Below are 14,553 nucleotides of genomic sequence, written 5' to 3' on the forward strand. Positions count from 1 at the left end.
GGCTCTCAGGTGAAGGGGTCCCCCAGGGCAGACGATGGGTACCGGGGGCGCTTACACAGATCAGAGGAGGGCGACTCTGCAATCACACAGAGAAAGTGTGTGTGTTGGTGTGTGTGTGTGGGTGTGGGTGTGTGTGTGTGTGTCTGTGTGTGTATGTTTGTTGGTCTGATGGTGTCTGTGTGTGTGTGTGTGTGTGTGTGTGTGTGTGTGTGTGTGTGTGTGTGTGTGTGTGTGTGTGTGTGTGTGTGTGTGTGTGTGTGTGTGTGTGTGTGTGTTGGTGTGAGGGTGTGTGAGTGTTTGTGTAGGTGTGAGTGTTTGTGTGTGAGGTTGCGGTGTGTTTGTGTTGTGTGTGTTTGTGCGGGTCTGTGTGTGTGTGTTATGTGTTCCTTCTTTTGTGTTTATCTTGGCTTCCTGTTCAGCCTTCCTGTTGAGGGTCCTTGAGTAACATGCAGGCACTTAAAGTGGAATGTATTGTCACACCTCTGATTCTGATCTTTATTAGTGTTATTATTATTGTTCAGGTGTGGTTTTGTATGCTTCCTCTTCCTGAGCAGGCAATGTACCTGCATGGGGACCAAAACCCCCTCCCTTTTAGGTATCCAGTTCAACACCGTCCTGTTTATTGGTCTTTAACCTCCAAAATATATTTTAAGATAATCATCCCAGTTCCCAGGAAAAAGATACCACAACAAACCAGCTAAATCAGCAATATCTGAGCGACTTCCCCTCCCCAGTACGTCTTCTGTCCACTCTTGAGAAATATGACGGTTGAACGATATGAATTATGGATGGCCGTTGACCTTTGCCCCTGCATGATGCAACACTTTGACCCCGTCTCCCAGATCTGACAGCCCCAGATGGCCGCCAAGGGAATGGGCGTCTTGGCGAGACGGATGCTCACGCCAGCTTGACAGGTTGCTACGCTAGCGCTAACCTGACAGGTCGCTACGCTAGCGCAAGCTTGACAAGACGCTAGGCTAGGTTGACAGGTCGCTACGCTAGCTTGACAGGATGCTATGGTAGCGCTAGCCTGAATGGAAACGTTTCACCGGGGGTGACAGCAGCCGTGCTTAAGCTGTTGGTTTGGGGACTGGTTCCGTCCGTGATGCTGGCTTGTGATAGGTCGAGGTAGGCTTGGAGTTAGCCACTAAGCGTTAGCATGCAGCACTCACCTGGTCAGACACCTAAGGCTTACGTTCGCCCGCGTTGCTAGCATGACGCTAGCCAGCTGTGTATGTGTGCGAGAGTGTGTGTGTGTGTGCGTGTTTGTGTGTGTTTATGTGTGTGTTTTTGTGTGTGTGTGTGTGTGTGTATGTGTGCACATGTGTGCGTGTTGGTGTGTGTGTTTATATGTGTGTGTGTGTGTGTGTGTGTTGTTGAATCAGATAAATGTCACTGTGGTCTTCATATAAGGGGACAGCCCCCCCTCAGTATGTTGACATGTGTGTAATGTGACAGCAGGCCTACAGCCTTCTCTCTTCGTTGCTTCCTCTTTGGTAATGCGCAGTTAGACCTTTGACCTGTGGCCTGAGAAGCTAAGCAGATAAAAAAAATCAGGACAATGCTTATATTATTCATGTATTTTTAGGAAGTATTTATGGTGAACATTTTATTCTGCTGATTCAGTCCCTCTCGCTCTCTCTCGCTCACTCTTTTTGCTTGTCTCGCTGGTTGCTAATGTAGATGCCATCTGACAGCCAGCACACATGCTAATCAGAACCAATAGCGCAAGTCACGTGCAGATGATCTAATGCAACATCGCCTGACTCCACCTCCCACGGCCTCCTCTCACCTCCTCTCCACTACCCTCACCTCCTCCCCCTCCTCTATCCTCCCTCCTCTCACCTCCTCTCCTCTTAAATCCTGTCCCCTACCCTCACCTCCCCCCACCTCCTCTATCCTCCCTTCTCTCACCTCCTCTCCTCTTAAATCCTGTCCCCTACCCTCACCTCCCCCCACCTCCTCTATCCTCCCTCGGCTAACCTGCTCTCCTCTTACGTCCTCTCGCCTCCTTTCATCTCCTCCCTCCTCCTCCCACCACGTATATTCTCCTCCCTCCCACCTCCTCTATCTTACCGCCACTGACCTCCTCTCCTCTCACGACTGTCACATCCACCTCCTCTCATCTTCCATATGCCTCCGGCCAACCCTCTCCACACCTCATCTCACATTCCTCCACGACCCCCCCCCCCCACCTCCTCTCTACTCTCTCACCTCCCGCCTCTCTCCCCACCTCCGAGAGAGAGAGAGAGAGAGAGAGAGGGAGGGAGGGAGGGAGGGAGGGAGAGAGGGAAGGAAGTGACGGGGGAAATGAAATAAAGAAAGAAACAATATTGAGGGAGGAAGGAAGGGGGGAGAGAGGGAGGAAGGACGGAGGGTGGGGACAAAGGAATTCAAGAAATTTGAGTGAGAGGGAGAGAAAGGTACGAAAGTAATGTGGGGAATCAGGCCACTGGGGAGAGGAATGAAAGAAAGAAAGAAAATGGATAGAAGGAGGAAGACTGAAGAAAGAAAGTAAGAGAAGAATCATCAATTCCTGTTCCACCCCTCCTCCCCCCCTCTCTCTAGACACAACAGGGGAAAGCATCTGTTTCCATGGCGATGCTGCCCCAACCCCCCTACCCCTTCCCCATCCAGTTGAGTCGTTATGTGTTGCCAGCTTCTCAGAGATTGGAAATAAATCTCCTATTTTCTCATTCCCTTCAACAGTAACGGTTGTGTTTCACTCTAATGTGCATCATAACATTCATATTAATGATTATCTTTTATTCTCCCGCTCGTAAACATCAAATCTCGGCTGTCAGAGGAGATGCTCGAGTTCTGCCGTAACAGTTTCCATATTGAAATTGAAGAAAATAAATAACTGGTTTGTGGCAGATTCCTTTGAAACATATTCTCCACCATAGCTGGACCAAAAATCTGCAGAAGGGTGAGATTCAAATTTCTTCAGCGACCAACATGAGGACAGACAGAAACTGGTCCCTGGACGTGGCTCAGTAAACAACCACAAACAGCATTATGTGTGCACAGTGTGTGAGTAGGCAAGTAAGCTCCTGTTGTGTTGGTCGTCCTGACGGCAGGTTTAAGAAAAAGTTTATAGGTGGTTTTTTTGACAGGGGGGGGGGTTCAACCTTCAGCCCTTTGCTGAGAGGAGAGGAGGTTCTGCGTGAAGCCAGCATGTATTAGAGAACGGACTCCTCCTCTCTGATGATCTGAAACCCCGGCTGGCTGTCGGTAACCCTCCGCAGCTTTAGTTATTATTGTTCTTCTCTGACAACATCCAATTGTATTCTGTTCCAAGTCTTCCAGGATATCAGTCAGGTACAGCCGACAGACGACTGCATCTGACTGATGTCTTCCCCCTGCTCTTCCGTCCGATGGCTCAAGGTTGTACTTTGTTTTGTTTCACCTGGCCATGTGCCGCCCTCTTTGCCGGGTCAACCTTCACAACACCTGCTGCCAAACAGATGTTGAATCTCAACACGTTCCCATCCCTGGATTAATAAAGGATGAATAAAGATAACGAAACACATATGAGATGGCTGAACAGCGAGACCAGGCGAGGGCACCTGTCTCTACCCCTCGGTCCTCCTCCATGGGATTCATATCTTCTATACAGTAGAACCCCCTGCAGTGAAGTTGCCACGGTTACAGAACTGGATGTCAAGGCATTAGGGTCGCTCCTTCCTCCGCTATAATGGAGGAGCTGTTCATGTGCCATCCTGTTTGTGTTTCAAATACAACAACACTGAGAGGAAGATTGCCTCCGCGGGTTACGGAGATAAACATGGTCTTCGGTTTCCTGGTAAAAGGGAACAAGCGATGGAACCCTAGGTGGTTTGTTGAGGCCTCTTCTCTATCTCCAGGTTCCATGATGGAGTGTGATGCAGTTGTCAGGTGTTGGAATACGATTTGCTGCCGGTGATTCAGCCCGTAACGCTGTTACCAGTGTTTTACAATCTCGTTTTTACAATTTCATGTGCCCATTGCGCGCCCAGTGGTGAGGGTCTGGCGATTTAAATGTCTCTCCATCGTCACCGGGAACACTGAGAGGAACCCTCTGACCACTACATCATCATCTTTGATTATTCAGCCCGAAACAGACGCAGGCACCGAGAGAGAGAGAGAGAGAGAGAAGAGATGAGAGAGAGAGAGAGAGAGAGAGAGGAGACGAGAGAGAGAGAGAGAGAGAGAGAGAGAGAGAGAGAGAGAGAGAGAGAGAGAGAGAGAGAGACGAGAGAGAGAGAGAGAGAGAGAGAGAGAGAAGAGAGAGAGAGAGAGAGAGAGGCAGAGAGAGGCAGAGAGAGGCAGAGAGAGAGGGAAGGAAGCAGAGGGAGAGAGAAAAAAATAAGAATTTTGTATTATTCAGAGTGAAATTTTACATGAATGACTTCCAACGGACATCCACCCGTCAACAACTCACCTCACATAACAGCTAACCAAACAGGACTACAGACAGACAGAAGTGTTATGTTTGCTGGGCTAAAACACAGCCTTTCTGGCTGTTAGCCTGCTTTCAGAACAGAAACACGCACACACATATACATGCATATTCACACGGACACGCAAACACACAAAAACTCCTGAAAGCTAGTTCTGTTCATCCATTATACATGTGAATTTCTGATGACTTTTCCCTCCTTATGTTTGGTCCTGAGTTTCGTTGCCTTTGTATTTGAGACATCTGCTCATGTTAACTCAACTCACTGTGTCTACTCTGCATTCTGCTGCAGTTACAGTTCAGCGACTCAGAATAACTTAAATGGGACTTCAATAGCATGTGAATGGCATGATATTCCAATAAAGCTTTGGAAGTAATGTTTCATTATGTTGTGAAGGGCCTTGCACTTTCAATGCACTTTAAATAATCGGCCCCCACAGGCAATCAAATCAAAACACTTTGAACAAGTCTTTTGTGACAGCCAATCAAATCAAAACACTTTAAAGAAGTCTGTCCTAACAGCCAATTTAATCAGCTTCTGAAACTTCCAGAGATACATTACTTCAATATTAAAGGTATTATATGTCATTTCTGCCACTAGGGGTCTCATAATGAAACAAATATGTAGTTTGATGACGTCGGAAAGTTGCGTCGGAACAGGAGAGTTGTTATCTTCACCATCACTGCCTGTGAAAATCGTGACTCAGGCAGAAATCATGTTACATTAATTTACGTTATGGTATTTAATTCTAATGAAATTCTAATAATGATAATCAATGAATTGATTTTTGATATTACAGAGCTGTTATCCCAGGTCAAAACGATCATACTAAAGATGCATTGTTGCTGTTGTAACTTTATAACATTACCGTAAACAGTCAGCCAAAACTGTTTCCCTCAGAATTAGATTCTACTTGTGGCATAACCTGAAGGAGGAGGTTGAAAGTGTCCTTTGTTGAATATTTAAGTTGGGAAGATATTGGATACTCAACAGATATTCACGCTCTAAATTGCAGTGATGTGGCTCGCTATAGCGCCATAGTGTTGTCATTATTTCTACACAATAGGCATGCATGTCAAAGTACCCTTCCCTCAACAGTAGCCTAGCTAAAATCCAATTAAACAGGAGACGTCTAACGTTTCAAAATGTTCCCAATTGGAACGAAATTGCTCTTTAGAAATAAATCCCGCTGGCAGTAAAGAGCAGCTAAAAAACTGCATGGCTTACTGAAGTCTAGTGTAGGAAACTATCGCACGAGTATGTTTGTGGGGAAAGCTAACAACAATTCTTCATCTGTTCATCATTCGTGTTTTGATTGTGTGACAGCTTGTGCTTTGAGAGGAGAAGCGATTCACAGCCTCTTTGTTGCAGTGTGTTGGAGAGAGAGAGAGAGACAGAGAGAGAGAGAGACAGAGAGAGAGAGAGAGAGAGAGAGAGAGAGGAGAGAGAGAGAGAGAGAGAGAGAGAGAGAGATCAATGAGTTGCCCTCAGCTTTGAAAATGAGATAAGATATAACCCATTTTAAATAATATGAAAATATGGGAAGTTGGGAACCCCTATCTATTGCGAATGGACACAAAGTAAAGTCTGTGTGTGTGACACACTGCTTTAGCTTGATGGCCTTGCATGAGTCTCATGTCAAAGAGCTATATCGATATTGAAGTATCTTATAAGAAAATAATGACTACTGGATAACTGTTTTTGTTTTCCCCGGAATTTAGGGTATAAGCCTATGGGGTGAGATAGGACCAAATGTAACGGCCGCTAGCGGGAATAAAGCTATCCTAGGTATTTCTCTGGGTTTGTACATTGTTGGAAACAATTGGAATAATGTTAGTCCACAACTCGACAAAATATAGAACCAGTTTAGTCATTTTGGGATGTATGAATGTGTAAATGTTACATTTTAGAATATAAACTATTTCAAGATGCTTGTCCAGAAATATTACCTCCAGGTACAGAAACTTGTATACTGTGGTGAGGTAAAGAACAACTACTTTGTTCTTCAACTTTTTTTCTTTGATGTACTTCGATAGAATGGAAAAAATATTTATTCTCAGTCATCGTAAAAAGGAAGTACTCAAAATGCACCATTATTATAATTAATGCTATCTGGCTACTGCTGTATCATTGTGTACTGGAGGGTGTGAGGAGATGAAGTGTTCATGATGAGCATTTTCAGAAGAACAAGAGTCTTAATTATATCTAATAGTGAGTTCGATAGAAGAGCAGCTTTAGACCAGAGACTGGTTTCACATCTCAACAATGTCTCCTGATGATGAGACCAAGGAAAATAATAATCAAACAAACAAAAGAATATTACATCCCTATCCCTCATGCACAATCACACGCGCACGCACACGCATACACACTCGCACTTGCACTCGCACACACACACACACACACACTCCACAGCTTCCAATCTCTATTGTAGTTCTAAATACACACTTTGTAGTCTATTGTACTCGGTTATAAATACACTCTTCCTCTTCTGGGATCTAAATATATGGACGGCCATCTTGATGTCTCGATTGGTCTTTGTTCTCCTAGATGTCACTTCACAGTGAGGAGACATCTGAGGGGGAGACGCAGGAAGGGAGAGAGAGATTATGATTTGGAGAATTGGAGGGAACGGGAGATGGGTTAATAGATAGGGAGAAAGCGAGATGGAGCAGGAGAGAGAGTGGGGGAGAGACGGGTTGAAAGAGATGGGGAGAGTGGAGGGATGGAGAGAGGGAGAGAGACAGAGCGGAAGGGAGAGGGAGGAAGTGGTCTGTGGTCTGATCTGAAGAATAACAAAGTGACAAACCCATCACCCTCAAACAAAGTTCCACTCTACTGTGAAATAAATATGCAAATGTGTGTTATTAATAATCCTCTCTCTTTCCTTCCCCTCTCCCTCCATTCCCTCTTGCCGCCTCTCTCTCTCCTCTCTCTCTCTCTCTCTCTCTCTCTCTCTCTCTCTCTCTCCCCCCAGCTGTCGGACGCCCACGCCAGCATGATGACCACTAAGGGCCTGTCGGGCAGTCGTAGCCACCACCACGCCATGACCTGTGACCCCTCCTACGACCCCATGTCCCTTGAGGGGGCTTCGGCCCACCGGCCATACTTCCTGGGCGGGGAGCGGGACAGCCACCCGGCGGACCACCCCTACTACGCCCAGCGTGGCGCCGCCCCCGACCTGGCCAGCTGCACCTTCCCGCGGCGCTACGCCTCCCACCAGCAGCTGGTCCCGTACTCCGGCCCCCCCGCCGCGCCCGCCCAAGGGGGCGGGGCTAAGTCCGGGGGCATGTCCAAGTCCTGGGGGAACAACAACAACCACAGCCTCATGCTGGAGGAGCAGTTTGACGGACAGGCGGCGACGCTACGGCGGCACGAGGGCTACCACACGCTGCAGTACCGGCGCTGCGCCGCAGGGGGGGGCGGGGCCGGCGGGGAGCACCCGCGCAGCGACTCCCCCGGGCGCATCCGGCACCTGGTGCACTCGGTGCAGAAGCTGTTCGCCAAGTCCCACTCCCTGGAGGGGCCGGGGGGAGGGCCGGCGGCAAGGGCGGCCCGGACGACCCCGGCTTCCTCCCGCCGTCCTCCTCCTCCTCCTCCTTCTCCGGCACCCTGAAGCAGCACGGCCGCCGCAGCAAGAGCAAGGACCGCTCCCGCTCGGAGCCCAAGATGCGCTCGGCCACGTCGGGCTACTGGAGCTCCGACGACACGCTGGACCGCGAGCTGTGCCTCTACCACCCCCCCCTCCCTCCCCCGGCGGGGGGCGGGGGCGGGGGTAGGCCCCACCCCTCGGGCGTCATGACGATGGGGCGCCACCCCGAGAGGTCTCAGTCCCAGCAGTTCTTCATGGAGTCCTACAACACCATCAGCGCCACCCACCACACGCTCAAGATGTCCCGCAGCAACAACAATGTCAAGTGCACCTCCTGCGCCGTGGGGGCGGCGGGGGAGGAGGGGGGGGAGTGGTGGGGCTGGGGGGAGGAGGAGGAGGGGGAGGGGGGGGCTGCCGACGGAGCCCTCCAGCAGAGGAAGAGCTCGTGGTCGTCCAGCCTGACGGTGAGCAGGGCCAAAGAGGTGTACCAGAAGGTGGACCTCGACAACGCCCTGGTCCCGGCTCAGCAGGGCCGCACGTGTCACTTCCTGCAGGTAGAGTGTGTGGCCGCTTCCTGTTCCTGTCCCGCCCCCTGCATGGCCGCCGCCGCCTCCTTCGACGTCACCATCATGATCATCAGCATCATCGTCATCGTCACACTGTCTGCCTGCTGATTGGCTGCTTTCTGGGTTATCGAGGCAGTGTGCCCCGTGGTTATTATGGGATATTTTGGTCCCCTGATTCATGGGATTATTTGGGGATTATTTGGGGATTATAATCTATCGGATCATTGCCACTTTGCAGCATTTATGTCGTGTTTCCCTTGCATGTCGTTAACATGACACCAGCTGTGTGTGTCCCATATGTAGGTTATGCATGGTTTCTGGTTGATTAATCAGTAGTTCTGGGAACCTACTCTGCATTAAGCCTCATTACATACATGTGGCTCTGCATTAAGCCTCATTAGATGCATTATATACCTGCAGGCACAAGATGGCCAAACTAACTCTACTATTCCAGATCCACTACACAAGTCTTACTGTGTGCACTGTGTATGTAACTTGGTGTGTGTGTCTGTACACACACACAGACACACACACACAAACACACACACACACTCATACACATAAACACAAACACAAACACACACACACACAGACCCTGTCAATAGTCTAACTGAAGGCTTGATGATGTCATGGCCGAGCGGCCGGTCCCAGGACGGTTAGGGTGTACGTCACTGGTTATCCCCGGGGACCAGGTCAGCCCTGTATCCTAGTTACGGCGCAGTACTCTTTCTCTCTCTCTTTCAGTCTCTCGCTCTCTGGGAGCTCTGATGTTTAGAACAAGACCTCCTTTGTCCACCTCTCTCTCTCTCTCTCTCTCTCTCTCTCTCTCTCTCTCTCTCTCTCTCTAGAGAGAGAGAGAGAAGTGGAGGGGTCTCACCCCTCTAACTTTACCTCTAGTGAGTGCTAGGGTAACTCCCCCTGGTTGACATTCAGCCTGCACACCGGGACAGACCTCCACACTCCTATGAACCCTATGGTCAGACCCAAACTGCTTTATCCAGAACTAGTTCCAGGGACTTAAGGGGCCGGTAGGGGTCGTTCAGGGCATTGTGCTCCAGGTTAGACTGTTGGGGTCATCAGGGATCCAACCCAGAACCTTTTTCCTCTGAGTCATCCACCGCCCCTTCACCACTAAATCCCGGGGCACCTCAACTTTTTCCTCTCGGGACCCAAAATACCATCTCAGTGTGTGCGTGGGACCAGATCAACCACACACAAAGGGATCACCTATTCTGTGATTCACAAAGACCACCTGGATTGCCACCCGAACGCTAACCTCGCTCCTCTCTCCTGGAACCTCTCTGCTCGCTCCTCTCTCCTGGTTCCCCTCTCCTCTCTCCTCTCCTATCTCTCCTCTCTCCTGGTTCCCCTCTCCTCTCTCCTCTCCTATCTCTCCTCTCTCCTGGTTCCCCTCTCCTCTCTCCTCTCCTATCTCTCCTCTCTCCTGGTTCCCCTCTCCTCTCTCCTCTCCTATCTCTCCTCTCTCCTGGCTCCTCTCTCCTCATTCCCCTCTCTTTTCTTCTCTCTCCTCGCTCCTTGCTCCCTTCTCATCTCTCATCTTTCCTCTCTCCTCCTTCCCTCTCTCCTTCTCCTCTCTCCTTTCCTCTCTCCTCCTTTCCTCTCTCCCTCTCTCTCCTTCTCCTCCTCCCTCTTGCTCCAAAGGTCCCCCAGCAGGAGGACTGGAGCCCCTTCTCTCCTCTGGGCAAGGAGGAGGAGATCCCGTGTCGCCGGATGAGGAGCGGGAGCTACGTGCGGGCCATGGGGGAGGAGGACAGCGGCGACTCAGAGGGCAGCCCCAAGGCCCTGCCCAAGGTCCAGGCCCGCCGCGCCAGCTACCTGAAGGCCACCCAGCCCTCGCTCACAGAGATGGCCACGCTGCAGTGAGTCTGGGGGGGCCGTGGCTGTGTACTTGGGTGTAGTAGGATCGTTAGAGTTCCCATAACATGCCACCAGGTGTTGTGATTGGCCGTTACAAGCCGTTTTGAGAGTCTCTTATGACATCGGAGGTGGGCGTGTCCACCTAGATGTGTGACAGATAGATGAGCAACGTTTGCTACAGTCCACTGGGTGAGTGGTAGACTGATCTATCCAGCACACATCTAGGTGGACACGCCCACTTTTGATGTCATAAGAGACAGATTTCAAAATGGCTTTTGATGGCTAATCACACCACACCTGGTGCCATGTCATGGGACCTTTAAAGCTGCAGTAATCGATTTTAAATGTGTAAAAACGTATAACAGTTACACATGTCTAGTACGTGGTGAGGGTTGATTCAAGGGTCATCCCGTAGGCCAGAAATATGTACTGCATATTAGAGTTATAAACAGAGTAAAACAGGTAGCATCTAGCTAGCGCGTTTCATCTAGCACGTTGTATATAGCACGTAGCATCTAGCGTGCAGCTAGAGTTTAGCTGGAGAGGATCATGTTTGTGATGTGATAGGGGTAGAGTAAACATGTTTGATATAAATATTTATCAAGCCGCCGCGGGCTCCGTTTTAAGAGACACCCACGCTGCTCTATAGTCTATATACACCACCACATACCCCTCCTCGTTCAAGCTGTACGCACACTCCGCCTTTAAAGCCACCACGACGCTTTCCAAGCGCACACTTGACGACGTTCAACTCAAAGACAAGTCTTACCAATGTGGGAATTAGAAGGAGTGGCTTCTCTTGTGTAAGTTTAGCTTCGCTTAGCGTAGCTATTGACACAAACTAATAATGACCTTTATTCCGCCACCATAGCACACACTCTGTCGCTCTCCCCCCGCCTTGCTCCCCCTCCATCCAAGTAGCAGTAATGGTGTTTTCCGTGTTCGGTGACCGCATGCTATTTTAAGAAGGACATTCACTATTAAACTATACTGAGGACAGTGTGTGTGCTTGTAGTTTATCTGTGTCTGTATACCATAATAATTGACTTTGCAAGCTTGAATAGTATTTGTATAGGGCGTGTGTGTGTGTGTGTGTGTGATTGTGTGTGGGGGGGGGGGGGGGGGGGGGAGGTTGGGCATAGGCGTGTGTGTGTGCATGCATGTGTGTCATGCTTCAGTCGATTAGATTAGCTGAGCTTCCTGATTGATTCAGTATCAGTAAACAATATCAAGGTGGTCAGGAAACCACGTCCAAATCTGTCTATCTTCCGGTTGTATGTATCGCTCTGATGCTCTGTCAATTAGATTATAACAAGCTTTTCGGGTCCAAATTAACAACAATATAACACAGAACAACCGATAACAAATGTGTTTATCTCCCGTCCCCTCCCCCCCTCCTTCATCCACCCTCTCTCCTACCCTGACACACCCCTTCATCCTCTCTCTCTCTCTCTCTCTCTCTCTCTCTCTCTCTCTCTCTCTCTCTCTCTCTTCCTCCTCTCACTTTAAATTCTGCTTCTCTTTCTCTCCATCCTCCTCTCTACCCCTCCACCCTCCCCTCCCTCCTTCCAGGATCTCGTCAGAACATTCCCCCAAACTCCAGATCCGTAGCCATAGTTACCTACGGGCGGTCAGCGAGGTGTCAATCAACCGCAGCGTGGACGCCGTGGTCCCCGCCCACCTCCTCGCCTCGTCACCAAAGTTCCGTTCGCGTAACGAGAGCTACATGAGAGCCATGAGCACCATCAGCCAGGTGGGTAGGGGCCTGGTGGGTGGGGGCCTGGTGGGTAGGGGCCTGGTGGGTAGGGGGGCCTGGTCGGTGGGGGGCCTGGTGGGTAGGGGCCTGGTGGGTAGGGGCCTGGTGGGTGGGGGCCTGGTGGGTAGGGGCCTGGTGGGTAGGGGCCTGGTGGGTAGGGGCCTGGTGGGTAGGGGCCTGGTGGGTAGGGGCCTGGTGGGTTGGGGCCTGGTGGGTAGGGGGGCCTGGTGGGTAGGGGCCTGGTGGGTAGGGGGGCCTGGTGGGTAGGGGGGGCCTGGTGGGTAGGGGGGCCTGGTGGGTAGGGGCCTGGTCGGTGGGGGGCCTGGTGGGTAGGGGCCTGGTCGGTGGGGGGCCTGGTGGGTAGGGGCCTGGTGGGTAGGGGCCTGGTGGGTAGGGGGGCCTGGTGGGTAGGGGGCCTGGTGGGTAGGGGGGCCTGGTGGGTAGGGGCCTGGTCGGTGGGGCCCCTGGTGGGTAGGGGCCTGGTGGGTAGGGGCATAGTGGGTAGGGGGCCCTGGTGAGCAGGAGGGCCTGGTGGGTAGGGGCCCCTGGTGGGTAGGGGGGGGCTGCTGGGTAGGGGGGCCTGGTGGGTGGGGGGGCCTGGTGGGTAGGGGCCCTGGTGGGTGGGCGGGGGCCTGACGGGTAGGGGGCCCTGGTGAGCGGGGGGGCCTGGTGGGTAGGGGCCTCTGGTGGGTGGGGGGGCCTGGTGGGTAGGGGCCTGGTGGGTGGGGGGGCCTGGTGGGTAGGGGCCTGGTGGGTAGGGGGGCCTGGTGGGTAGGGGGGCCTGGTGGGTAGGGGCCTGGTGGGTGGGGGGCCACCCACCCCACCACTTTCCCAAACTCTTGTCAGGGTATTTTAAATATTGTACTGTAGATACTTTAAATAATATAAATTGCGTACTGTAGTAATACTTTACTTAAGATGCTGTAAATGCTGTACTGGAGATACTATTGTTAATGTTAATATTATAAACAGTGTAGATACTGTACTGTCGATACGGTAAATACTATAGATAGTGTTCTGCAGATACTTTAAACACGGTATCTAATCAGAAGAACAGAACCCACCACCACTCGATCGGTTTGCGTCAGAGGGCTCCCTCTAGAGGCTAAACCCGTGCTACTGCATGCCTCTCCCCTGAGGGGCTGATATAGTAACCCAGTCCCCTGCTGATGAGGCACACCTATCCTCTGCTTATTGGAACTGAATTAAACTGCCGTTTACAGGGGAGCCTTCGGCAGCCCTGCAGACCCAGAGTGAACGCAAGGGTGTGTGTATTAATGTGTGTATTGGTGTGTGTGTGTGTGTGTGTGTGTGTGTGTGTGTGTGTGTGTGTTGCGTGTGTGTTCAGGTGAGTGAGGTGGAGGTGAACGGCCAGATGGAGGCTGTGTGTGAGTCGGTGTTCAGTGAGTTGGAGTCCCAGGCCATGCGGTCCCTGGAGCTGCCCGGGCAGGGCTGCTTCCGCATGCGCAGCCACAGCTACGTCCGAGCCATTGAGAAGGGGTGCACGCAGGAGGAGGAGGAGGCCGCCGCCGCCGCCGCCGCCGCCGCCGCCGCAGCAGGAGGAGGAGGGGGAGGAGGAGCAGGGAGGAGCTGCATCGCTCCTCCAAGGACCACCACCACTGTCCGCACCATCCAGAGCAGCACAGGTACACACACACACACACACACACACACACACACACACACACACACACACACACACACACACACACACACACACACACACACACACACACACACGCACACACCCTGGTACACACACACAGTGAGTTTGTATTCTGCTGTGTGTTACATACTGAATTATGTAAAAAGTGCACTCCATTATATGTAGTCCGTCATACAGCTCTTTACATTACATATGTCTCATTATAACTTTGTTACATGCATGTTCTGTGTGGGTAATTACCCCTCAGCTTTCAGTTCTCAAACATGGATGTGTTGTCGTTCATAATGGATAAGATTGGAGTAGAGGATGCTCAGTCTGTGGTGAAGGTCCACTACATAGCAGACAGAGGTCTAGGGTCTCCCAACAGCAGCCACCTGTCTCCCGCTCTCTTTCTGTCAGGGGGTCAGGGGGCCTGGACCAGAGATCAGTGCTGGATTTGCCGTCCATCTGATCACACGACAAAGTGAATACAATGAATTGATGTGTATTGGTAGTTATTCATCTGCAGCAGAGAAAGGAGAAACACAATGATATTTCACACATGCTGAGCATGTGTGTGTGTGTGTGTGTGTGTGTGTGTGTGTGTGTGTGTGTGTGTGTGTGTGTGTGTGTGTGTGTGTGTGTGTGTGTGTGTGTGTGTGTGTGTGTGTGTG

At 51.1% G+C, this 14,553-nt stretch overlaps 1 protein-coding gene across 1 annotated transcript in view; it reads left to right on the forward strand.

The window, feature by feature from the left end:
- Positions 1 to 7,408: 7,408 nt before the first annotated feature.
- The window catches only part of LOC132452923 (disks large-associated protein 1-like), a 19,791-nt gene continuing 12,646 nt past the window's right edge, over positions 7,409 to 14,553 (forward strand). Inside the window, 6 exon segments of the mRNA XM_060045757.1 lie at positions 7,409 to 7,963; positions 7,966 to 8,588; positions 10,263 to 10,480; positions 12,051 to 12,231; positions 13,583 to 14,064; positions 14,148 to 14,226. Of these exon segments, the coding sequence (XP_059901740.1) occupies positions 7,441 to 7,963; positions 7,966 to 8,588; positions 10,263 to 10,480; positions 12,051 to 12,231; positions 13,583 to 14,064; positions 14,148 to 14,226 (2,106 nt within the window). The 5' untranslated portion in view covers positions 7,409 to 7,440.

This window comes from Gadus macrocephalus, chromosome 23, assembly GCF_031168955.1.
Source record: "Gadus macrocephalus chromosome 23, ASM3116895v1".
In the NCBI taxonomy this organism is placed as follows: domain Eukaryota; kingdom Metazoa; phylum Chordata; class Actinopteri; order Gadiformes; family Gadidae; genus Gadus; species Gadus macrocephalus.